Here is a 24248-nt window from a genome sequence, read left to right on the forward strand (position 1 = left end):
AGGGATACAACAAATTTCTCTTTTGGGTCTCGAGCTGAAATGTGTCAGTTTGCAGTTGTCACTGTAAATGCAAATGATCTGAAGCAAAGAGGAAGCGGACACACCACGTAAAGTGAAAATTAGTTTATTGATGCTGTGTGTACCAACAAATGTTTCTCTGATTCGGAAGGTGTGAAAACATGATTTTCTTTGCACTCCGACACGTCGCGTTCCGTACAGAACACGGCATCACGCTCGGGAAGAAGAAAGGAAGCACTTCGGTTTGGCTGCGCACAGTTCATCGCTCAGCCTCACATTTATACACGACGCTGTGCTCCCGACTCACGCAAGTCCTTGTCATAGGCACAGCTCACTGTCTAACGGACCGGTGAGGCGTACGTGTAGCAGACCCGCATGCTGTGTGTGTGTGTATTTACATGGAGCGTCGTGGTACCATCTCAGCGACACACAGCCAGAGTCAGGGACAGCAGCAGCAGCGTTCACCTCGTCCCTACTTGATTTGTTTGTTGCCTTTTCATTCAGCAAAAACGACGGCCAAGCTATTCTACTTAGTAGAAAAATGTAGAGAGTATAAAATGAACAATGGTGTTTAAGTAATAAAAAAAAAAAGATGCAGTTAATAGGCACATGTATAAAACTTATTTATACATTTAAAACCTTGTCGCCCATTGAAGCTTAAAAGACAAATATAGTGCTTTTATCTGAACTGTACAATCACCGTTCCTGCAAAAGACTTGTACATGGAAACAGGCAAGTTATACTAGCAAAAATATAAAATGCTGAAAAAGCAGTATACGTTTGACTTCCATAGGTTAATGTGTGCATGATCTGCAACAGCTACAGACGTTTCATAATAACAGCTTCTAGCTTTTTAGTGGTAAAAAAAATGTTAGGATTCCTTTTTGGTCACAAACCCAACTTTGTTTTTGACATTCCCCATCTTTCGGTTAAAAACGCTTCAAGCTGATTTGTTAAAATATTTGAGAGAAACAGTGATGACAAGAGAAACGGGATGCTACAGCATGAGTAGGAATCATAACTGGCTCCTCAGTCGGCACAGGTTCACTCCTGGCAGTCATGTTCTCTGGTTGCGACACCATGCGACATGAATGTCATGGCACCAAAAATATATATATATATTTAAAAAAAGAAAAAAGATTTCTGATGGTTCTGCTAGTGATGGAGTTTATGAGTTAGACAGAGCTGCTTCCTCAGCAGACAGAGTCCGTACTGACTTGAAGTCTCCCACTGCGTCGAACCTCCTTCTCTTTTTTCTCCCTCTGTTTGTCCAGCTTCTCCTGAGCTTTACGCAGATCCTTCAGCTTCTTCTTGATGGTCGAGCGGTCGCTCTGACTCGACACTCCGAGTGCCTGAGAGAAAAAAATATGAACAGATATAAAACAACACATTAATGCCAACATACATCTTAAATATAACAATAGCTAAGGACCAAATAAAGCTGCAATTCATCTGCACGGTCAGAAAATTGTATAAAACATCTACAAATTATTAGAGAAATGAAAAGTTCCTGGAGCTGATATGATTTCAGATTGCTTGTTATTTCCAGACAACAATGCAAAACCTTTATATTTATTTATATTAGAGTGAGAACTATTCACATTTGAGAGCTGGAGCCATTTTAATAATTCATATATAGTGACATCATCAGAGTTCAATATTCTTGTGATAACATTTTCTTTAATATTCATTTTAAATATTACTAGCTGCTGCTGATAAGAGGAAAAAATACTTCTGGCCACAAGGTGGCAGTCAGAGTCTGACAAGGCCAGGTTAAATAATGACTTCTGCACAAACAGGCCTTGTGTGATAAAAAATAAAAACAAATACAAACATAACATTACTCCATTATTTCATTATCATGTAAAGTAAATGATATCATCAGGTGCTATTTCTTTTTTTACCTTCAGCTTGTCACTGTCCAGTTGCAGGAGCTGCTGGCCGTCCACTCCCTTAGCTGTGAATTCAGGTGTGTATTGGTCCATATTCATGCCCATCAACCAGTGACAGACCTGCTGATTGGTCCATTCAGAGACAGGCCGGTTCTGCCACTGATACTCTTTTCCTATAGCTACCGGTTCATCATCCAAAGTCTGCAGGGGACACAGACAACACCAGCAGATATTAGAAGAACAAACACACTGTTGTGAAAGTCTGAGCGGGTTCAACCAAATGTTTCATGTCATGAACTCTCAAAAGGAAAAAGATTATCATGTCTAGTGCATGGGGGAAATAAATCCATATAAACAGCAGCCATACGATGCCATGTACTATATGGATCAACAAACAAAAAGTAGTGCAACTGCTGCTGAACACAAACTGTGTGCAGTGCACAAATTTCCCAAGCTAGCACTGAGAGAACAAGCGTGCAATGACAGCAAAACACCAGAAACATTCTCAGATCAAATGAGATGCTGAAACACCGCTGAGCAGGCAGCAGAGCAGTCGACTTTGTTCTGTGGTCTGCCAAAGCTTGTAAAGGACATGAAGCACTGGTTTGACGGTTCTAACAGATGCAAAAGTTCAAACTATTAACATCACAGCTGACTTATGAAAAGCTGATCTGCAAGACTGGCTTTAACACAAAACAAAACAGCTTTGACACGCACACACACACACACACACACAAACATGCAGCTCTCTTCTATCCTCTCTGCATTCACAGTTTTATCTCAGCTATGAAAGGGGAGGGGGGCTCAAAGAGCATGCTTGAGAATGTCCCCTTTCAGCTGCATCAAGGCGTCCCACACGGCTTTTGTGACTGCGCAAGAAGGAGAGCACTCACCTCGCTGGAAGAGAAGATTAAAGTGTGTGAGCGCCCAGACAGATTGGGTTCAGCAACTAACCCAGAGATCTCTGTACTGGGACTGGCAGGATTAGAATCATCTATGACTGAAAAACTCTGGAACAAGTGGAAACAAGGAACGCATTTACTAAAGTAGCACATCACCAAAGAACAAGTTCTTTACTAGGAGAAGCAAACTAACACAACGCTACAGGTGTGAGGGGGAGGTGCAGTGCTGTTTCCAAAAGGACTCTGATTATTTGATGTATTATTTTAACTGTGGCAGCTTGTTGATTTGAGCAATTAGTGATTTTTAAAGACGTGAAAACAAGGCAAAGGGAGTATCTACTGAAACCAATCCACCACCAAAACTACATCAGCCACCTCTAAACCACAACAACTAACACTACGACTACTCGTGAAAACACACATTTCAGGTATGGGGTAATGTTGTTATGATGCACAGTTTCAAAAATTTAACTGTCTTTTTTTTTTTCAGACACACATGTGGGTTAAATTTGGACCAACACTGTTCACATCTGCAGGCTGGTGCATCAGCTATGTACAAGTTCATACGGAGTAGTGTGAGAATTACAGGTCGCACAATATGAGTTAGTCACAACGTAGAGGTTAGTGTCGACTTCACACACAAATCACCAAACAAACTTCAGATTAGCTGGTGCTAACGAGCCTGAGAAACTACTTTTGTCTTGATCCGTTTCCTCTAATAGAAGCCACGAGGCTCTCTGAATGTGGATAGAAGTAACATCGGATAACGTAAGCTTCTTATAACACTACCACATACCCACTACGAAAGCAGCAGTGAATTATTCATTGGATAAGTTGAGGTGAATAATTACAAATCGCAGAGCTACATTTGTTAGTATCGCTCTACCGTGTGGTCTAAGATCAAGAGTAAAAACATAAATGTGTATACTGTACCAAATCTAATGAGCGACTGAATAAAGAGGACCAGGAGAGGTTTGTCTGTTTAAAGGAAACACGGTAAAGTGAAATGAATGTCCAGGCAGCGAAGCACTGAGAAAAACTACCATAGTGTACACAGCAGCAAACTCCAAACTGCTCTCTTAGTATTCATGTCTTCTTGGTTCAGCCTGTCTTGAACTCATTAAACAGCATCGTGGGAACACAGGCCCGGCCGCAGCCTGTGCAGCACTTAGCAAGGCGCTTCGCTGGATGTGTTTGATGTGTCACTACTTGCAAAGTCATTGAAAAGCCACCAAATGCCTCCCCACTAGCTTCACATACGGATCCAGTTACTGCAGCCTTTGCGTGCTGTAGCTTAATTGGGGAGCTGTTCAATGAAGGCACGTGTCTAGAAACATAAGCCCAATATGTGTCTACTAGTTTTACCCCTTCGAAGAAGAGAAGAATATATTATGATATGACAATGGAGAAGAGACAATAAGTGTCTCACGGCCGGCCAAGAGAATGACTGAGACAGATTGAGTTCTTGACCCCACTGATGTTATTTAACACTACATGAATGAGACACCTGAAATGAAATATAACTAATATTTCATTAACGTGCTTGGATACTCTTCATGTCCAGTGTTTATCCTCATGTCAAGTTACATACTTTATTCTTGCGATCCTGGCTTTGCTCACTGCTAGTCTCAGTTGCAGTGTACGGCAGGCTGCTGCTGGAGGAGGACGGCTCTCTGTCTCTTTCCCTCTCCTTGTCTCCAAACCAGGAGAAGGGCATACAGGTCGGGATGGAGGTCATTGAATCTGCAGGAGACAGGTTCCCTCCAGACTCCTCCAGTAACTCTGCTGATCCCCTAGGCATTGAAGAAAGAGGAAGATATGGTTCTCCACACGCTGATTCATACGTAACAGCTTAATACATGATGTGTTGCATTAAAAATGACTCGTAAGTGATATCCATCTGATATCTGACATCTGGAATATTTGTCACCTTTGTTATAAATCAAGTTGAGTATAACATACCTGCTGTCCAAAGACGCTCTCATCGCCTCCTTGTCATGTTTTTTCCCTTTTCCACCTGACTTCCTAAGTCCTCTGTTGATGATCAGTAACATTATTTTAGTTAGTAAACAAATGATGGTGACCTGGAAACAAATGACAGCGATCGCTATGGACTCTTACCCAAAGTCTGGAAATCGTCTTTTAGATTTTCCTGTGGGTGAGGCCTCATTAAGCTCCTCTGAAATCAAACAATAATCGGGCTCAGTAACGATGCAGCAGAAAGCGTTTGTATTGCAGCCATCACATTTGCTCCTGCGTACCTTTGAGGTCTTTGCCTTTGCTTTTGGACTCCCGCTTCTTGACATTGCGCGTCACACCGGAGGGGGAATGTGGTGACGGGGAGTCTTTTGGAGGGGACAAAGAAGGACTCCCGCTGCTTTCAACGCTGTCTCCCAGTGAGGCTGACAAAGACGGGCTGCTGGACAGCTCTGCCTTACTCTTGGATCCATCTTTGCTCTCTGCTGAATCGTCTTTCTGTCCATTCCCAGGGTAGCAGATGGGCACCGGGAGGGACAGGCTCTCCTGCATGGACCGCCTCCTCCTGGGAGACTCCGGCTCCTCCTGATCCTCCTCTTCTTCAGTTTCCTGTGGGGCCCAGAACTAATTATTTACAAGGACAATACAAGGAAGAGGGGATTTGAACTATTTATATAACAGAAGGCACCGCTCCTCAGCTCTGATTGGCTCAGTTACGTACGCATACACTGTACATGAAACACCTGTCACACTACAGTCGAACTAAAATAAGGCTGGAAAAATACTTGACTTACTCCAGGTGTTATCAGATTAACTTACTGTAGAGCAGCTGTAAGTATTTAACTTTGGCTGCTGACATGAATCCAACCTTGTTCACTGTGATTAGTCAGCTCATGTAAACAAAGTTGTGTTTCAAGTTAAGTTCTCAACTTCTATAAGAAACAGACACCACTGTGTTTTGTAACTAGTCATTTCACCCTCAAGATAGCGTGAACATGCCCTAATGATAATGAGGTTTCATGTTTCATTTTAATACATCTAGCCTCAAGAGGCGGACTCTAAAATCTGATTATATGCTAATACAACACAGGACCTTAGTTTCCAGAAGATTAAGTGATGAATCACTATCGTGTGCTGTTGGCTGACCTGAGAGTGACTTGAAGTCACTGCGAGGCTCTCCTTCAGTTTGCTGCGTGATGGAGGCTGACGTTTGGCTTTCTGAGCCAGCAGGCCTTTAGCTCTGTGTGCACTGGTGTCCAGACGCTCAGTCTCAGGAACAAACTCACTCCAGTCTTTTTCTACACAAGAGGGAAAAAAACAAACAGAATAAATAAGACACTGTGCTCTTTTTAATTATTTACCAGGGTTACTGGGGTTGATGAATTGTACTTGTGAATGTTTTACAGATCACACAATAAAACCATGACGTAAACTTCCTTTTAAAACTCATTTAAACTCTAGTAAACCTTTGTACCTAGTAGTGAGTCAACAGATTGCGTGTTGGTGATTGGGTCCTGGCTGCTTAATCTTTTATCTGCTGCTGAGTCTTGACCAGTCTGACGGTCTACAACGGAGGCATTTCTGGACTCCAGGGCGGCCAACTGTGGACAAAACAACACAGGCTCATTTCAGTGTCTCTAGCAGCTCTGCTGTGCTGTATAAGCATTTTCTTTCGAGCTGGGGTCTTACCCTGTTCTGCAAACTCTCCAGCTGCTCCTTGTACCACTTGTCCTTTTCATCCAGAACTTTCTTCAGCTCCTCCTCTTTCTTCACAAAGTCTATCTCTCTGGGGAGAAAACAAGGAAATGTGGTTTTCCATCAGACCTTTAGCTCGTAACGTTTTCTCCATTTTATGTGATTATCTATAAACCACTGAATTTCCCCTGCAGATATTGTCCTTACAAAAATCCCAAAATGTAAAATCAGAGCTTATAAACTTAGTTTAACAACATCAGTTGTTGCTGTTAGGTGCAAAAACAGAGCGTAAATTGAAAAACACATTGGCACTGTAAAGAGCAAGTTCTATATTGGAAAGATCCATGTCCCATGAGCCGTCTGAATTAAAGGGCCAGTTCACCCAAATCACAAAATAAAAAACGTCCAATGAATGATGTCAATCCATGCAGTTTATTCGCCACACTACATTATACATGTATATACACCAGGGATCTGACCTTTAATCCTTGCTCCATAGTTCTACTACACAAGATGCCCATTACATGGCATTTAGTCCTCTCAGGTGTATTGATCATTCACTCCTCCCTATTCAATGCTCCTACTTAAAGTCTAATCAATCAGACATTTTCCAATACTGTCCATGGACTGTAGAATCATTTGTCCTGATCAGGTCTACTCTTTTACATGCATTTTCTTCATACACTGGCTAAACAAATGTTATTTTCACTGCAGAATTTAATGTGTTTCTGTGGATTTTGCCTATTGTATTTTTAAGCCATAATAATTCTTGATCTGTTGTTTTTAAATGTGTTATATGAATTCAATAACTTGGGTAAACCACTAAATCCAACTGTATTGACCCCTTCAGCAGTGAAGTGTTGTGTAACTCAAGACAAACTCACTTCTGCTGGTAGTCCTTGAGCAGTTTCTTGGCCTTGTTGTACTTCTTGTCCAGGGTCTCATACTGGGTCTGAGTCTCAGCTAATTGCTCATTCACACTCTTACACAGCTCCTGGGCTTCCAGCCAGTAACTCTCCAACTTCAGGATTTTGTCGTTGTTATCCTCAATCTTTTGCTCCAATGCAGACTCCCTGGCTTCCCACAATGCTTTGTCCTCCTCAGATGTCCTTAACTATACAGAGAAGGTGTTATTTTGGTTGGTTAAATTGAATTTTTTTTAGCAGTCAGGCCACTGGCCTAATACAGTCTGTGTGTTACTTGTTGTATTAAATAGTGATTTAAAAGAACTGGGTCACACTGACGCAAAAAGGCTGCTAAGAAATCACCATTCTGAAAAAAATAAGAGGACCCACATACACAGTATAATAACTCACGGATGAAACTTCAGAAAAGTTCATGAAAGTTTCTGTTTTGTAAATTGTACATTTATTTACCTTGTTATGTGAATATCTAAAAGAAAATATCATCTCTGTCATACCTGTTCCTTCAGTTGGTTTATTTCAGCTGTGGCAATGCTGTGTTTGAGCTGCAGCTAGGGATGAAGAATAGGAAAATAAAAGATTTGGTTACACCCATTTCTTTAAGTTCTGAATAATATTTGGTTGTCTAAACAGAATTCAGAATGTTTGACACATTTAAAATCACATAAGACTTAATGATGGTGTGGATGATACCTCTTTGAACTTGAAGGCCATCTGGGAACTGTCCATGTTGGTCGGCATAAACAAAGCCTCTGAATCAGGCAGCTCAAACACCTCTGCGTTTCGCCCTGGAGAAAAATTAGAGCCCAGAATCCGCTCATCCACTCCGTCCTCCTCCTCATAGCGCTCCTCCTGAAATATGACATCACACGTTGCGTCACATTTTGCAAATACCAACACACCCTACATGCCCAGGGACATGCTCAGCGTGTGTCAACAACACTCCCAGTGGCACAGCTAACCACAGTCTGAAGGGAACATTGTAGCATCGTAACCAAACACTGGTTGCCTGGTTCACAGGGATGCAGAGCACACTAACATCGGCAATATTCTCAACGAAAAATTAGACTATCAACACACCTACACACACATTCACACGCTTTGCATAACCACAGAGCACCGGAACACCGTCCACTCACTTAGGCTGTTCCAGTAAATCCCACAATTCTCTGCCCTAGTCTATCGTAAAAACGGGCTTGTGGCAGCTTGAACTTCAGAAAGCAAACATTTCATAACTCTGGCAGACGGGCAGCGGTGGAATGAACAGCTTCCAGCCCAGCAGAATGGTGACACATGGTTTACTCACAGCCAGCTGCAGCCTGCTCCTGCTCGAGCTGAGTGGGATTGGACTAGGTGTGGCAAAGAGGCTAATGAAGAGTTACTGTAAAGTGAAACTTTGATATCCATAAATGGAAGTGGCTGAAAACCTGAAAAAGATGGACGTCTTACATCTGTCATTCAGTGTAAGTAAACCGGATACAAGGTTACGTTGTTGCACAGTGTTGTACTCCTTGTATGTCACACATCATTTGTACTTTAATCATAAAGGCAGATGCTCCCGGACGAGGCTCACCTCCTCTGTAGAGTGTTCATAAGGGTCATCCAAGTGGTGTTGGTGTTGCTGTTGGTTCTTCTCCTGCTCTAGTGTCTCGCTTATGAGGCGGGCTACCTCGCTTTGCGTCCCTGGCTTCTCTCGTCCAATCAGGAACCTGTTTTTTTAGGTTGCACTTGTTAATGTGCCGTATAAAAAGGAATAATTTACATGTTTCCTAGATGATGCAGTTTAAGCCTAATCCCTTGCGTGGGCTTTTCATTTCCATATGAAAAATTATTTACATACGATACATTTCCTCTTTCTCTAGAAAAAAACATGGTCTGAAATAAACTGACTCATCATTACAAGCGACAAGCGACAAGTCTCGTCAACCAACAAGATCTTTTCAATAAAGTTATTTTTATGGGTCAAGCTGATGGACTTCGAGCTTACCTCACTGTGCCTTTGGTGTTCTTCAGGACTGTAGCAGCAAACAGTTGGGTGACACCCACAAGACTGATACCATCCACCTCCACTATCTGGTCATTCACCTGTATACTAAAGATACAAAAGACAGTAATTACAAAGAGAGGTTTTCAAAGCATTTACACACTGACGCACCGCCTTCAGCATAGTAGCAAAGATAAAAAATACAGTAGCCTCAATTCAGCTGGCAATATACCAAATCTAAAAATGTCTGGAAAACAGATGCACTGAGACTATTTTCTTTAGCTTCCCCGGGCAGTTATTAATAAACCCGGCTGTTTGTGTCTTGTATGTCGCTGGGCCCCGGGGTGGATGAGCAATTCCTCGAATGCTTAAAAACTGATGTAGCGTCTTAGCGTACAGTGAGCGTGTGCTACGTTTCTGGCTGGAAAACAAAACGTTCAGATTTTTGTAATTTAAATGTGTAGTTGTGCAAAAATTGTTTGAGCGCTTCGACTCACCGTCCGTCGTTCTCAGCTGCTCCTCGCTCTGTTATGGTTTTCACAAAAATGCCAAGCTTTTCCAGACCCTGGTCAGCTCCCACTCCCATTCCTATGATACTGATGCCAAGTCCATTGTCTCCTAAAATGCAGAGGAATTACGAGGATTTTAAAGGGTGGGTAGAAAGAACAGCAAGTAGGCTCAATTTCACATGTTTATGCCCTTCAGGCTTAAAGATTATGTACAAGATCATTAACTGTGCACGTTGTCGAACTTAGAAACGGCTTTCATGTTTAAGTAGACCAGCCATTTAATAGCATTTGTCAACCTAAATATTCCTGACTTAAAATCTGAACCAAGGTCACAACCCTAAATTGTTAAAACACAAATCAACAAATCAAAGTCATTACTGTGTGCCTTTGTGTGGCTGTGCATCGAATGCAGATAAATGTTTCTCATGTTTCTCACTGTTTGCTTGTGACACATCTGAAATGTACTTTCCTTTGTTACCGAACTCACCTTTCTCAATCTCCACAGGGAACACATCCATCTTCTCCACTCTCTTCTCCAGCTCGTACTCTGCAGATGCTGCAACTGGATCCACGTCATCGTTGCGCCGATCATATTCCTCATTGGAGAAGGTACTGAAGACCTGCGTTGGTGAGCATATCAAGTGCACAGCTTCAATACACCACCCCACAGGTCCTTACCAAGTAGTTAACCATCAGACAGATTTATGTTGAGACCTATCTATGCGATCTGTGCAGACACAGACATATTTCCAGTTTGGAGTTATTCAGATTTATCTTGGCAGGCTGAACAAGGACACATTCTTCATTTGAGAGAAAATGCATGGGAAGGGAGAATTACGCTCATACTTTGGACCTTTACTGGGGAAATTATGGCACCAGTGCACTACTGAAGCGTGCTGTAACAGCTGCTGAGGGACTGCCAAGCTCTTTGATGATGATTTGAACCACTGACAACAAAATTCACAACTTCATCAACTGTGGCCACTGTTTTCACAATGGTGTCTGACAAAGATTATGTAGCTGAATAATCTTCTGCTTCTTCAACTCATCTTCATCACATTTTTGAACAGATATAAATCCAGTGTCAGAAGCAGAAGACGCATTCCCAAGACATACTCCACGACTTTCTTCTGAGTTTTAAGAAGTTGTGAACTTTGCAGGCAGGCCTCGCAAAGTGCTGGATTTGTCCCAGAGGCAGTTTTCTGGTTGGAATTATAAAGCAGAACATGAGCTGCATGGAAAGTAGGGCACAGCTGGGGAGAGCTAAGCAGTGGATGTAGCAAAGATCATTGTTCGGATGCGACAAGTGTTGTCATTGGCACAGTAAAAAGAAATCAAATAAAGGGCAATATAAAAATAAAACTCAACCTTAAGGGTTATTACTAGATTCAACAACACACTGCGCTATTTACATTGAATACCACAGATGCTACCAAGCAGAAATGGTATTCGAAATCCACTCTTAGAAACATGTGCAGTACAATATTCAGCATAATTGTCTGTTAATATTACAATGTAATGAGTGTAAAGTTAATTCAATGTGAAGACATGATTAGCAGCATGGCTGCAACAAACCCTTTTTTCTCTTGATTAATATTTTCAATAAAAAAAGCAGTTTCCCAGAGCCCAAAGTGGCATCTTCAAATGACTTAGACTAAGAAAAATGTGGTCCTTTAAAATTTGCTGTCAGTAGACCAGTTGTTGGAGCTGTAGTTATCAGCACTGCAAGGTTTTTGCAAATTCTCTGCATGCCGTCGAGGCCAACTGAGGTTTCCGAGCACATTCTAACTAATGTTACAATGTCTGCATAATCACTGATTTACAAGTCTGAGTAAAATAAACCTGACCCGGCATGATCCTAACAGAACAAGGAGAGAAGCTCCAGAGAGTTCAGATATGAGAGACTAATATATAAAGATATAAAGCATTGTTGATAAAAAAAAGTAGATTAGAGTTGAGCAGACTCCATCTGGGGCTAATGCCTGATTATGTGGATGAACCCAACAGTGGGTCGGTAATATAAAACCCCTCCTTGGTCATCATTAGTCTTAATCTGGATGGCGTCACGATGATACTGGTGGTGATGGTGGCAGGATGCTGTGACCATCTGACTGAGTTAATAACGAGCACACTGATAATTTGGCTCCACTGTCAAAGGGGAACTGCAGTTTCACTGAATAGCAGGCTCACTAATGAGGCAGAGCAAAACAGAGAGAGTTTCCGCCTGAGAATTAAACAGAGTGGAAAAACAGAATAAAGTATGAGCTGTAGGTTTTAGTCTTCCTATCGAACGTTTGCTGAGCTTCATGCCCTTCAATTGTTTTTCATCTGTTTCTGCACGATGTAACTTTGTGCTCTGGGTACAATCACCCGCAAGAAGTACGTAATGCTTTACGGCACTAAGTTCACACAACGGCAAAAGATTCACTTATTTTGGTGAAACTGGATCATATTTTAGGGCTTTCCCTCTGATGTCCTCCACCTCAGCTCTTGGTGATTTACAGAGTTTCCTGATGGACAGTAAAGTGAACTACTGCAAGCAATAGCGGCTGTAAGCTAATGTTAGTTCAATTTATTAGCCGGGCTGTCTGGACTGTGAGCTCAGACCACCAGGGGGTATCCTAGTCTTGAATCTTATGTCACTTTTGATCTTCAACATTTTAACATTTTAATTTTCTGTCATCCTTTTTTTTTTTGGAATGATCAAGTTAAGTAAGCAAGTTAGTGAGCTGGGATAAAGTGATTCGTTTATATGAGTCACACTATAACACACACACACACGTTAAGGCATGCAAGTTTGACAAAATCATCTGCAAATGTTGAGTTGGAAGCAGTCTATTTTAGTTTCTAGGATTTTATTAGAGATTTAATTACTGAATTAATACTCAGTACACCTGTATACTGGACTTTCAACAACAAAATTGACTTGGTCACAAACTGATATTTGTTTTACTTTTTGCTATAGTTTCTGTTGTTCCACCTTGTTTGTATAACTAGCAGCATGTTATTAGAGGCTATTTAAATATACAGCAGTGCATATATATAGACTTACTGAACACCAAAACACAATAAATGGGCTTACTTAGAAACAGTGAGCTGTCATGTGGTGTGTAGCAACCTTGGATATCTGAGAGACAGTAATCCCTGTGATGTGCTCAGATGCTGCTCCCATTATATAGAGAGTACAAACCCAGGCTGCAGTAAACACAACAAAGAACTAACACCGACAGAAATAATTACAAATCCTACAATAAATTACAAATAAAAAAAAGGAGCAGGGCTGCAGTATTAAAGGACTGATGGAGACGTTTTCTACGAGGATTTATGATATAATCACGTAAACATTTCCACTCTGGGCAACAGCGTCTGAGGTCTACAGTAGATCCTGCAGCGTGTCAAGACTTGAAGAACCAACCACAAGCCCCAATCCCATTCTCCCTCTGTCTTTCTGTCTCCTCACTGTGTAGCCATTGGACGCAGCCCAAAGCAGCGCAGATAGTAAGCTTCAAGGATAACTCACTGATCTCTGTATGCAATCCATCAAAGTGAATTACTATGACTATTTACGTTGCACAACATTGTGCTGATTTTCACGCACATTTGTGCACAAGTGCAAGCGTACTGTGTTATCTTGGAAACAACAAGTCCTGATCTGGGACATTTGCAGGTACCGCTCTTCCGTAGCCTCACTAACCAAATGACCAAAAGATTAGAGACTTGAAGATTATGCTCACTACTGCAGCTCTGTGGTACGGGCAGGAATGCTATTCATGGGGCCTTGATCCTCCACCAACGTCTTACTCCTCCTCCTCCCTTCTTTTTATACTTGAACAAACTTATTCCCATAGGTTTAATCTATGACCTATATATTGTGCATCTACATTATACAAACACAACATAGCACTGAACAGTCTCTTTTTTAAGATAACTAACAGGTTACTCAAGATGTTTTTTTTCCCCCACTTGCATCATTAAACCAATTCTGCATGTCTCTGAACAACAAGCTTGAAAGCGCTTCTATATATAGGACAGACAAAGCTGATCAACTTCTAATTTAGACAGTTAAAAATGGATTCACAGAACTAGAGCAGACAGAAATTTCATTAAGGATGAAAGATGCTCTTTAGTTTAGACTTTGGAGACTTTAGTAATTAAGGGTTGAAAATGTAGGCTAATAGAATATAGGGAGCACCAATGTATCATTGGCTCTAACATTAGATGAGCAACAGCAATTCAGATAGCTTCTCCCCTTTATCTCTCCCCCCCTGGCTCCCATGTCTGACTTTCCTGTTGCCATGGACTCCCGGGCCTTTTTCGGACAATGTTCGTTTCTTTACTGAAACCTAATCACTCAACCGCTGTTTTCTCTGCGAGAAAGACAGAAATCAGTCTCTTTATTAGCCTTTGCCTCACAAACAAGCTCTACACACAGCTCACATTATCACTGTCTCCAATTAGCAGACAAAACACAGCTACAGGCTCAATGTACTGTCAGCTAAAACCAAAACATTCAACTGTTGATCAGGCAGACTGACTCCAACAAGAATGAGAGACGAAAAAAGAACTAACAAGCTTATGCAGAACAAGGTATCAAACATGTTTTTGTAATCCCAATTTCTTTCCCTAAATTATATCTGCGGTCACTGAGGTTGTCATGTGGGTCAACAGACTGTTATATCATTGTCATATTTTGTTGTTTTACTCCCAAAATCTAGCTCTCAGCAGTATGTGTGGCCTTTTCATCCATCTCCAACAACTGCAGTGGTCTGCTCTCTCTTACATGTGCTTACACGCACAGATGTACACATGCCCACACCCAAACTGAAACCCTTACCATCATTCCCCTCCCCACAACATAATACCAATGTGGGAAATGAGTCAGCAGCTGCGAGGAAAGGCAAACCAGAGAAATTTCTTGCCAATGCGAAACGAGGGCTGACCACCGGATTGGACTGGGGCTTGTACTGTAAGCGGGCCTACAAAAAGACAACAAATCAAAACACGCTGTGAGAGCGAGCCGGGGCAGGGGTGGCGGCCTGGCGCAGATCATGAAGTAATTAGGTAAGAAAGCATGGGGCCCAGCTTTTACATCTTATGTAAACACACCAGGAGAAAGAGCAAAATATATATATAGCACTTCCTCTATGTATGCCTGTGGAATTATCAACACTTTGTGAAGCTCACACTGATTGACAGTAACTGATGTTTACGTTTCAAGTGTGAATTTATGACCTACAGCAGAAAGAGGTGGAGTCTGTCAAGAGCCATAATAGACTCAAATTTCCAAAGGGCCGCGGGCGCAAACAGGTTGAACAGGTTTGTTTATAAAAGGCCCACAAAAGCTACTTTTGTCCTACAGCGGCTGCCGAAATCTTTAACACACAATTACTGTTAACTTTCAGTGAAAACACACAGCATCCACTAATGTGTTTGTCTGTAATCACATAATGAAAGCGTTTAAGGCAATCACAGACTCAACCCACGCCAAGTTGTTTAATGAACAGCATTGAGCTGACTGCATTAGTATTCTGCCCCGTTCTGTCGGATAGTCGCACACTTGCCCAGGTGGCTGGAGGGAACTCGGATCCTACAAGGGGAGGGCTTGTCTGCTGGTTGGGATGAGGGTGGAGTCTAGTCAGACACATTCCTCTGGCCAGCAGAAGACCCATCACATTTAGGAAATGGAAAGCATAACACTATGGGATGGGTTGGCTACAGAGGCCAGAGGATATGGAGCATGCTCCTTTTGCATTTCACTAAATCACATAAAACACAGACAGAAGGGCAGAGGATTCTGTCCGGCTGTAACTTTCCAGCTCTATATAAAGAACAGGGCTGGGGGAAAGATTCATTCTTACCCTCTTATTGTGATTTGTAGTGTATTATTCTGAATTAAATTCACTAATACCTAAAATATTATTATTATTATTATACGATCATGGTACATAGTTTATAAAGTTATGTTGACGCACCCAAAAAAAGTGGAACTTAATGGCAGGAGCACAATGGACATGTACAGCGGAAGTGTTTCTGAGTATCTTGAAAAGTGCTTTTAAATAAAATGAATTATTATTATTACAACTGTAGGATTTCCACCCTTATATAGAATGACAAACCCTCTGGCTCGGCACAATGCACATTCAGGGCACGCATGAATCTCATGTTATCTGGCTCAACGTTTATGTCTACAAGCTGTACTCCACCTGACACAGGTGAAATGTCTATAGACAGACGCTGAACAAAGTTTACTGTAGGCACATGGGGAGCCAAATTCACAAAATTTTAGTGCCAACAAAAGGAAAACCGCTGAATTCTATCAGTTACTATCAACCGAACAATCCTTTACCACACCCTGTGTGTTCAAGAAGGGACAATGTGTTCACATGACCAATGACTGCTGGTGGTACTTCCTGTGACTCTGTACAGGTGGAGCAAAGCAACAGGTGCGGATCATAGTTTCAGACATTTTGACCGTTTTTTTTTTACTCCTCTTCCAAATGTCCTAAAATGCACCATGTCACACAAAACCCAAGACGATCTCTCCTGAGATCCCACATGACTAGCCTGAAAATGACTGCAGTCTTTGTCCCCAAGCAGATAACACACCTACAGCAGGGATCGTTAATCATTCAATAACTTTTGGCTTGTTGCCAAACTATAATGACGTAAAAAGTGAATTCCAGCAGGATGTGACCTGCTAAACCGAAGTGATCTGAAGTTTAGAAGTTCCTCCGGATAAGAACATGCCTAGGCACAGATCTAATATTACAGGGCTGGTTTTTATTTGCAGATAACCAGGAAATAACCTCCACACCAAGACCAAAGATATAATTTAAAGCTGTGGTGTAGTATTTATACTGCACATGCAGCCAGAGGGTATAGCAAACTTATATACTGACACAGCAGCAATGGGAATGCAGCATTTCAATGGCCTACTAAAGTGTGACTCTGTGTTACCGTCGATGCAGAAGAATCTTCTCACAGATTATACTATAGAATAATTGCAGTGCTACACCGTGCAGTTATTCGAGCCATTGCCTTCCCCATAATGCACATTGAGTATTTTCATCACATTATGTGTTTAGCAACCATAAATATACAATATTTGGCTTGATATGAGACTTTCATTTTTAGGAATCATCAAATCAAGGTGCAGGGATCTTAACCACCTCAGAAAGCCCTCTTCAATCAAGCTTGTTTTTCAACCCTGATAAGAGTGATACATGTTGAAACTGGACGTCTCCTTTTCTTCACAAAGACGACCTTTCTTCCACACAGGACACCTCCTTTGTCAAGATGACTCGGGTTACGTTGGGACCTAATCCCGTTGTGAGCCAGGAGCACAAAGCACTTCCTCTCTTCTAGTTAGCTACAACTCAAGTGTGCTCGATCCCAGTGCCAGCTCTGACTAGCAGACTGTGGAGAATGACGCAGTGCTAGTGGGAGGCTTTTGTTAGCCAGGTAAAAAACGTTGGCCAAAGGACATTTGTGTGACTTAATTGGCTAACATGCATACCACATAACCTTGACCCCGTGGTATTAATCCATGCACATGGCATTGTTTTGACAAATCTCTTCTTTTTTCCAGGCTGACCATTGCATGTACCCATTCATACAAAATTAATTGGAAAAGAATGCTTGTACATTTTTTAACTTGCTACTTCACCTCATCTTTGTTCCATTTTGAATCTATTACTTTGCCCTGGGCATCATTATAGGTGCTCTCTCAGCAACCAGCATAGGAACTGGGGGGAAAGGTCCTGTGTTCGAATCCTTGTACATAGTAACTTAAGTCCTATCAGTCCATATAATTTTATATTGAATTGAGTTTTATTATTTAGGTTATTTTAAGCATACATGACATGTTGAACATTACCTAGTTCTAGCTTCTCAACTGTGACACTTTGGCACTTTCTTTGTCTTATGAGATAACAATTTAAAACTTTTGGGTTTTGTATTGTTGGTTGGACAAAGCAAACAATCTGAACACATTCATATATGTTCATATATTATATAGACCAAAATCATCATCAGTTAATTGAGGGAAAAATGGCAGATAAACTGATTTTGAAAATATCGATGTTGGTTGCAGCTCTATATTCCAGGCCCAATAACTTAATATTTGGTTTGCTGTATGCATACTCTCCTTTTCACAAGTTGCCAGCCATATTATTTAGTGTGCAGTATGAAAACTCTGGTCACAGCTACTATCTTTCAGTCAGCCCACTGATATAAGCTCACATATTAACAACTACCACCTTGTGTCAGTTTCTTTTTTGCATAAAGTTTTCACTCACAGCTGTTATGAGCTGTATGCGACCTGATGGGACACAGTCCAGCATATTGTTGTGAACTATAAAGCTGTGTTTTTGGGAAGAGGAGGCACTGCTGTTGTTTGCGTCCCCCTCCTCTTCAGGTCAGCTTCTGGTCCCCTCTCCCAGGACCCCCTGCCAGGATGACTGGGCTGGGGAGGGGGTCCACACCCTGAGATAACAGTGCATTTTAAGGCCTGGATAAACATTGAGCTGTTCACAAACTATGCAGGATGCAATTGAGTGATTTGTTTTTCCCCGCTTTGGAAAAATGTTGTACATATGGTGACGGTGGATTATCTATGGCAGAAGATATCACCTACACGTCCACCACACCCTTTAAACACCCACTGGCAGTGTTTACAACACATGGTGTGTGGCAATACCAAAAGAGATTACGCCAGCTGGAAAACCTGTGTGGAGTACAAACTGTAAAGCTGCAAGATATACGTATGATATACTTCTCATGATATGAGACTAAAGATATTTTTGTTGCCGTAAAATTATAATATAGTATAAAATAAGTCTTTTCCAGGTCTTGGAGGCTGCATTGTTCATGACATTTATAACAAGTTATTTGACTGTTCAAGCGAGGATACAATGAATTAAACAGTGTATGAAAAGCACCAACAGACCTATTCAAAACGTGTCAAAAATATTGTAATATTCTGTCAATCACCCAGCCCTACAAACCCAAATGTTCGACTTCTATCCTGAATGAAGATATATTAGACCTCTCAATGCTAAAAAACATTCACAGAAAATAAAGAAAACAGAATGTTCCTCTCTGCTTCTCACAAAAATTTCATATCCCTATAAATTAAGCGATCGTTAAAATCAGGAATTCCCCCTGGAAGTAATAAGATAACTCAGCTGTGGTCTGTAAAATATATCATATGGGAGAGTATAATCCCTGAATTCCTCACATGCATGCTGGAGAGAAGTGAAAAGTCCCTCATGAGTACAACACATGATTCACAAACAGAGGGGGAACCACTCTACATGAGTAAAAATACCCATGCAGCGCAGTGACTCAGGGGTGCCCGTGATGTTTTTTTTACCCTACAGTCTACAGTTTCACATGTCTCTACCTCACTGCTGCCCTCCTTCAGCTGTGGTCCTTATGCAATGTCAACAGTATTTCCAAAAATACCACAAACAACGTTGCTACCTCATGTCCCCAAAAATCTGCCCTCTCTCCTGATCACTTGCAGGGTGAACGCACTAGGAGATTAGGTTGTCAAATTACCTGCCTGCCTGGTCACTACAATTAAATTAAATATAGTTTAGTTTTTAGATCTGTGACAAAGCTTGTCTGATGATATGGTGCAGCAGCTGCGACGTCAACGCGCCCGGCAAAAGCATTCATTCTCAGCCTCCACTAATTTGTCTTGTGTCTACAGGGAAACACCTAGGTCAGACAGTTGCTGAATCAGTGAGGTGGCGGTTTATGACTGTGCTGTTATGTGCAATATGTTTTTAAGTGCTTTGGTTGAGCAGCAACAGTTCAAAAGTACACAGCAGAACACATAATACTCACCAGAATGGGGTCTGTGGAGAATTTGATTTTCCTCTTTAAGGGAGGCTCCTCCTCATCCGACAGACCGGGGGTCTCATAACAGTCGTCATACTCCCTATACATTTGATCTTCCTCATCGTCCTCTTCTTCCTCCTCTTCCCTGAGGACCTGGTCTACATCTCTGTCATCCACAAATGCTGCATTCTCAATGCCGTACACTACTGGTGAGGCTCTATCCACCTGCTCCTCCAGCTCACTTTCCTCCTCTGCTCCCTCGTCATCTTCTTCACAATTAGTATCTCCATCTTGACTCAGAACTAAACGGTCTTCCCTTTTCTCCTCCTTCAACCCAAATCCTCCATTGTCTTCCAGGACTCTACCTTCACCCACAGTCTCAGCTATCCTTTGCGTCTCTTTTGCAACATCCCTCGCTAAGACATGATGAGCAGGATTACAGTTCAGTTTTTCTGGTGCAAAGGATCTTTTCAGGTCTGTCGGTTGGTATTTGGTGCTTTGCACCTTCTGCTCCTGAAACACATTATCTTCAACATTCTCATCCTCATTCTCCTCACTCTCTGAGGACTCATTCTGAACCACTACCAGCTCTGCCCGTACCATGCCCACCCCCCTGGAGTCCAGTGATGGGGTCTGGCTGGCTGGCTTAACCCCGGTAGGACTGTGTACTGCTCCATCATTACTGCTGGCTTTTTCAGGGTATTTAGCCTTGTTGGTGTTTTGAAAACCACCAGATGATGGAAGAGGCTTCTTCACATCCCTTGGGGGCGGACTTTGTGGTTTGGCTTCATCCCCACCACCAGATGTCCTACTAAATCCATCACTGGATGATGAGGAGCGTTTGTAGCCATGGCTAACTGGGGTTGTTTGCTCTGGTGAGATGGGTTTGTTAGTGGCATCAGTTGTCGGAGAAACAGATTTGTATGCTGCGTTGGTAACTGGGAATGTTGGTTTAAGCCCAACACTTGACCCCAAAGGCGCTGCTTTGTTTATGACACACGCTGTCTGGGGTGCATTTTTCTTAGTGGCATCAGTGACAGGTGTAGAGTTAGTGGCTTCTTTAACAGGAGAAGTAGGTTTGTGTAAGCTGTCCCTTGTTGGAGAGGTAGGCAGTAAATGTTCAGTGGTACTGTGTTGTTTAGCAGACACTCGCTCTCCTTTTGCAGCAGCTGTGTTGTTGTCTTCCGAGTCATTCTCTGCCATATAATTCTCCAACCTTTTGGACATAGGTCCTGCATTTAGTGACGCTCTGGATCTTTTCTCACTATCAGCCTTCTCATCCGGTCGACATTCAAGTGTGTCGGAGGATCCTGATACTCTCCTTGTGCTCTTCCCCTCATCAGAGGCACTTCCAAGCGACAGACGAGTCACCACTCTGCTTGAGGACTGCTTTTCGGCCGAAGGCTGCTCTTTGATGCCCCTTTCAAAGAGTTTTCTGGTCACAGAAAACTTCTCTGCTAAAGCCACTTTGTCAATTTCAACATCTTCTCCCTTGGGTGTTTTCTCTAAATTCTGTGATTCTGGGCTTGTAGAGCTGTTGAAGTTAACTCGGTGGGTGTTGGCTGGGAATTGCACCTTTGGTGGGGACACCTGGGGCACCTCAGACTTTAAAGTTACTTTCCCCTCTTGGCACTCCTGTTGCTGACCATCCATCTGCAGGAATATGTTCTTTATCTTGTTCACTCTGGTGCCAAAAGGTCTCCCCCTCGAGTCCTCCCGGGTGTCACTGGATCCATTTGCATATGATTTGGCAGCGCCTTCGGATTTTGGCCCATCAAAGGAGCACTTAATGGCGTGGAAGTCAGACTTGTATGCATTTCTGTGTGGGGACGCACTCCTCAGGGTCCTCTCGCCTCCTTTGCTCTCCGCTTTGATCATTTTTTGTTTGTTTTGTTTGCAGCCCAATTAGAAAATCCAAGGTTTTGGAGAGACTCTTGCGTGTATGTCGGTAAACTGCTAAACTTTATACAAACGGTGCCATGGGTCCGGCGGAGCTTCTTTTATGGAGCACTGTTTCCTCAACTGAACACTCACACGGCGAAGTCATCTAAAGAGAGAGAGACGGAGAGTAAAAAAATCTTTTAACACGGAGACAGACACCATTATTCCTAACGTACATAACGTAAGACGTGGAAGCTAAAAGGTGAGTTTGAACATGTAACGTTAAGTTAACGTTAAGTTAACGTTAGGTGAACGTAAATTGGAACGCTAACGTCTGGGATTCGATTGAGCGCAAACGTTAGGCTAACTTTTAAACTAACTTAAACCAGCTTAACTATCTTTTATTACGCTTAGTTCAACCGGTTTAAACATTAGTTATGGTTGTAAAAAAAAAAATAGAAGAAAACTAAGTTAAACTCACTGGGCCAACAGCAACGTCGGTGCCTCAGTCTGAACAATTCATTGTGGCATTTCAAGTAACGAGCCGTTGGAAACGTTAACCTCCCGGGCTCTCTACGCACAAACGTAACGTCAAAGAGAAACAGTTTGTTTAAAAAAAAAAGAAGCTCTCACCTCCTACTTGCTTCATCGTGTTAGGCGCCGTAAAAAAAATATCAACCACAATGCCCCTGTTGGGTTTTCTTTTACAGTATCAAACTTGTCCCTTCTTTTTGCTCACCGCCATCATTCCCCGCTCCAGCAGCGTTGTCCTGCCTCCTCCTCCTCCTCCTCCTCGGACTTCCAGACCTGTCGTGTCTCGGGGCTGGGCGCGCACACGAGTCTGTCTGTGCCCGAGCGCCGCGACCGGTGAGAACACAGAAAGAGAGAGAGAGACGGGAGCGCGCCCACATTCCAGGACTGTAACCTCCTCCACCCTCCTCCTCCTCCTCCTCCTCCACCCCTCTGTCTCCACCGCACTGTGCATAGACATGAGGAGTTGTAGAAGAAAGGCGTGGGAAAGAGCTCACCTAGACACCCACACCTAGAACACAAATATAACCAAGCAGACCTCAGTTACCACTCCGAGGCTGTGCAAGGTTTACAGTAAAAGATTAATCAATTATTAATCTTTTAGATTTTTACACATAGACCCGAATGCAACTACACACACACACATACAAAGGGCTCATAGATATGCAAATTTAGAGAGATGGTGGAGTGAGGGGCAGCCAAGTAGCACACGTAGCTGGGTGCAGGGACTTTGCTCAAGGGCAACTCGGCAGGTCACTGTGGTCTGTGTTAGACTTGAACCGGTCACCTTAAACCAAGCCTGAGCTAAAGGAGCCTTTACTACAATCATTCTTTGCAACCAGCTTAGCATTACACTACTAGTACTGTTACTACTACTACTACTACTACTACTATTATTATTGTTATTATTATTATTATTATTATTATTATTATTATTATTATTATTCTTAATACTACTACTATTATTGTCTTTGATAGTCCCCCAGCTTAGCAGAAATAAATTACCTTCTTTGTAGAGTAGTTAGAAAACCATTAACGTTTAGATTGTGTTTATGCATTTATGCATATTAATAAGCATATTAATAAAGCTGCCACATATCTTCTGTGTGCACTGTACTCAATGGGAACTGGGAGGCAACAGAAGATGGTGATAATCCACTGGAGCCCACCAGCAAATGTTTGCCCCAGTGCTCCCTGACTGGCTAATCTGGCCATGACTTGGCACACTGTTGCATTTACACTTGGATTACACGTGGATCCATTTTTGGCAGCTCAAATGAAATAATGTCAACAACTCCTCATAGGTTATTACCTACGGGAATGATTTTCCTTCTGAGATTGTTTAGTTTCAATAATCTTTAGAGGCACTGAATGAGTAAAGTATATATTACAAGAAAAAAAGGCAACACATTTAGGAAAATTTAGTAAAGAAATATAGAAATATAAGTATTACTTTCATGCTTCTTTAATCATTTTGTGATGCCACAGATTTATCTTGGGAACTCTTGAGGGGATTGGTGCCCTGAACCTCAGGTTGAGCATCACTGCTTCATTGTCTTCATGTCTTACTGGAGCAGGGCTTCTCCTGAGGTCCCATGGTCTTAAATCTACGTCTTTCTGTGTCACTTCTTGTTGGGGAACCCAGAGCTTCTGCTGTCGGAGTAACAATAAGACAAAGCAAGTATATTAATATAGAACGTTTCATACCAAAGGCATGTCAAAGTGTTTTATATGATATATCAAAAAAAATTATAGATAAATATTCAGATAGGAGGCAGATAATGATTGCTCAATGCTAGGTCAAAGACAATAAAGAACAAGCCCAATTGTTGTCACCAGTGTTATTCCAGATTACGACGTGGGAGCGGATGTGTCATTTAATGTATTAAAACTCTTAAATTTGACCTGAATTAAAGTAGGTCATCTACAGAAATCCTATATTCTGGGTGTGCAAAGTGTTTTGGGACATTTTCTAGTTTTATCCTTTTAATGTCTAATTCATTATCCTGAAAATATCTCTTAAAGTGATTTTGCAGAACACCGAAAACATAAAGCATTTAGGTTTTACTTGCCAGTCATGTTTAAAATCA

At 42.0% G+C, this 24248-nt stretch overlaps 1 protein-coding gene across 4 annotated transcripts; it reads right to left on the reverse strand.

Moving 5' to 3' along the window:
* Nucleotides 1–108: 108 nt before the first annotated feature.
* Nucleotides 109–22503, reverse strand: ppp1r9ala (protein phosphatase 1 regulatory subunit 9A-like A). Of its 4 annotated transcripts, none has more exons than XM_027290809.1 (19): nt 22367–22503; nt 19753–21793; nt 10388–10520; nt 9889–10009; nt 9395–9499; nt 8981–9116; nt 8101–8259; nt 7905–7958; nt 7369–7598; nt 6479–6575; nt 6264–6390; nt 5936–6087; nt 5074–5398; nt 4934–4991; nt 4775–4846; nt 4404–4605; nt 2804–2920; nt 1923–2111; nt 109–1370 (listed from the first exon to the last, which is right to left on the reverse strand). In XM_027290809.1, exons 2-19 carry the CDS (start codon nt 21622–21624, stop codon nt 1212–1214), a joined length of 4308 nt encoding a protein of 1435 aa, XP_027146610.1. In that variant the 5' UTR covers nt 21625–21793; nt 22367–22503; the 3' UTR covers nt 109–1211. The 4 variants fall into 4 exon arrangements, with proteins under 4 accessions (XP_027146610.1, XP_027146611.1, XP_027146608.1 ...); XM_027290807.1 differs by having other exon boundaries at nt 1212–1370; nt 22261–22503; XM_027290808.1 differs by lacking the exon at nt 22367–22503 and adding an exon at nt 22109–22182 and having other exon boundaries at nt 1212–1370.
* Nucleotides 22504–24248: the final 1745 nt, after the last annotated feature.

Source organism: Larimichthys crocea, chromosome XVIII (genome assembly GCF_000972845.2).
Source record: "Larimichthys crocea isolate SSNF chromosome XVIII, L_crocea_2.0, whole genome shotgun sequence".
Taxonomy (NCBI): Eukaryota; Metazoa; Chordata; class Actinopteri; family Sciaenidae; genus Larimichthys; species Larimichthys crocea.

Excerpts from the sequence above, each read along its gene's own strand:
- ppp1r9ala (XM_027290809.1), bottom strand. The coding sequence starts at position 21,624 with ATGATCAAAGCGGAGAGCAAAGGAGGCGAGAGGACCCTGAGGAGTGCG. Across the intron at positions 8,260-8,980 it reads ATGAACACTCTACAGAGGAG|GAGGAGCGCTATGAGGAGGA; the intron begins GTGAGCCTCGTC and ends GTCATATTTCAG. Across the intron at positions 6,391-6,478 it reads TGGAGAGTTTGCAGAACAGG|TTGGCCGCCCTGGAGTCCAG; the intron begins GTAAGACCCCAG and ends TTTTGTCCACAG.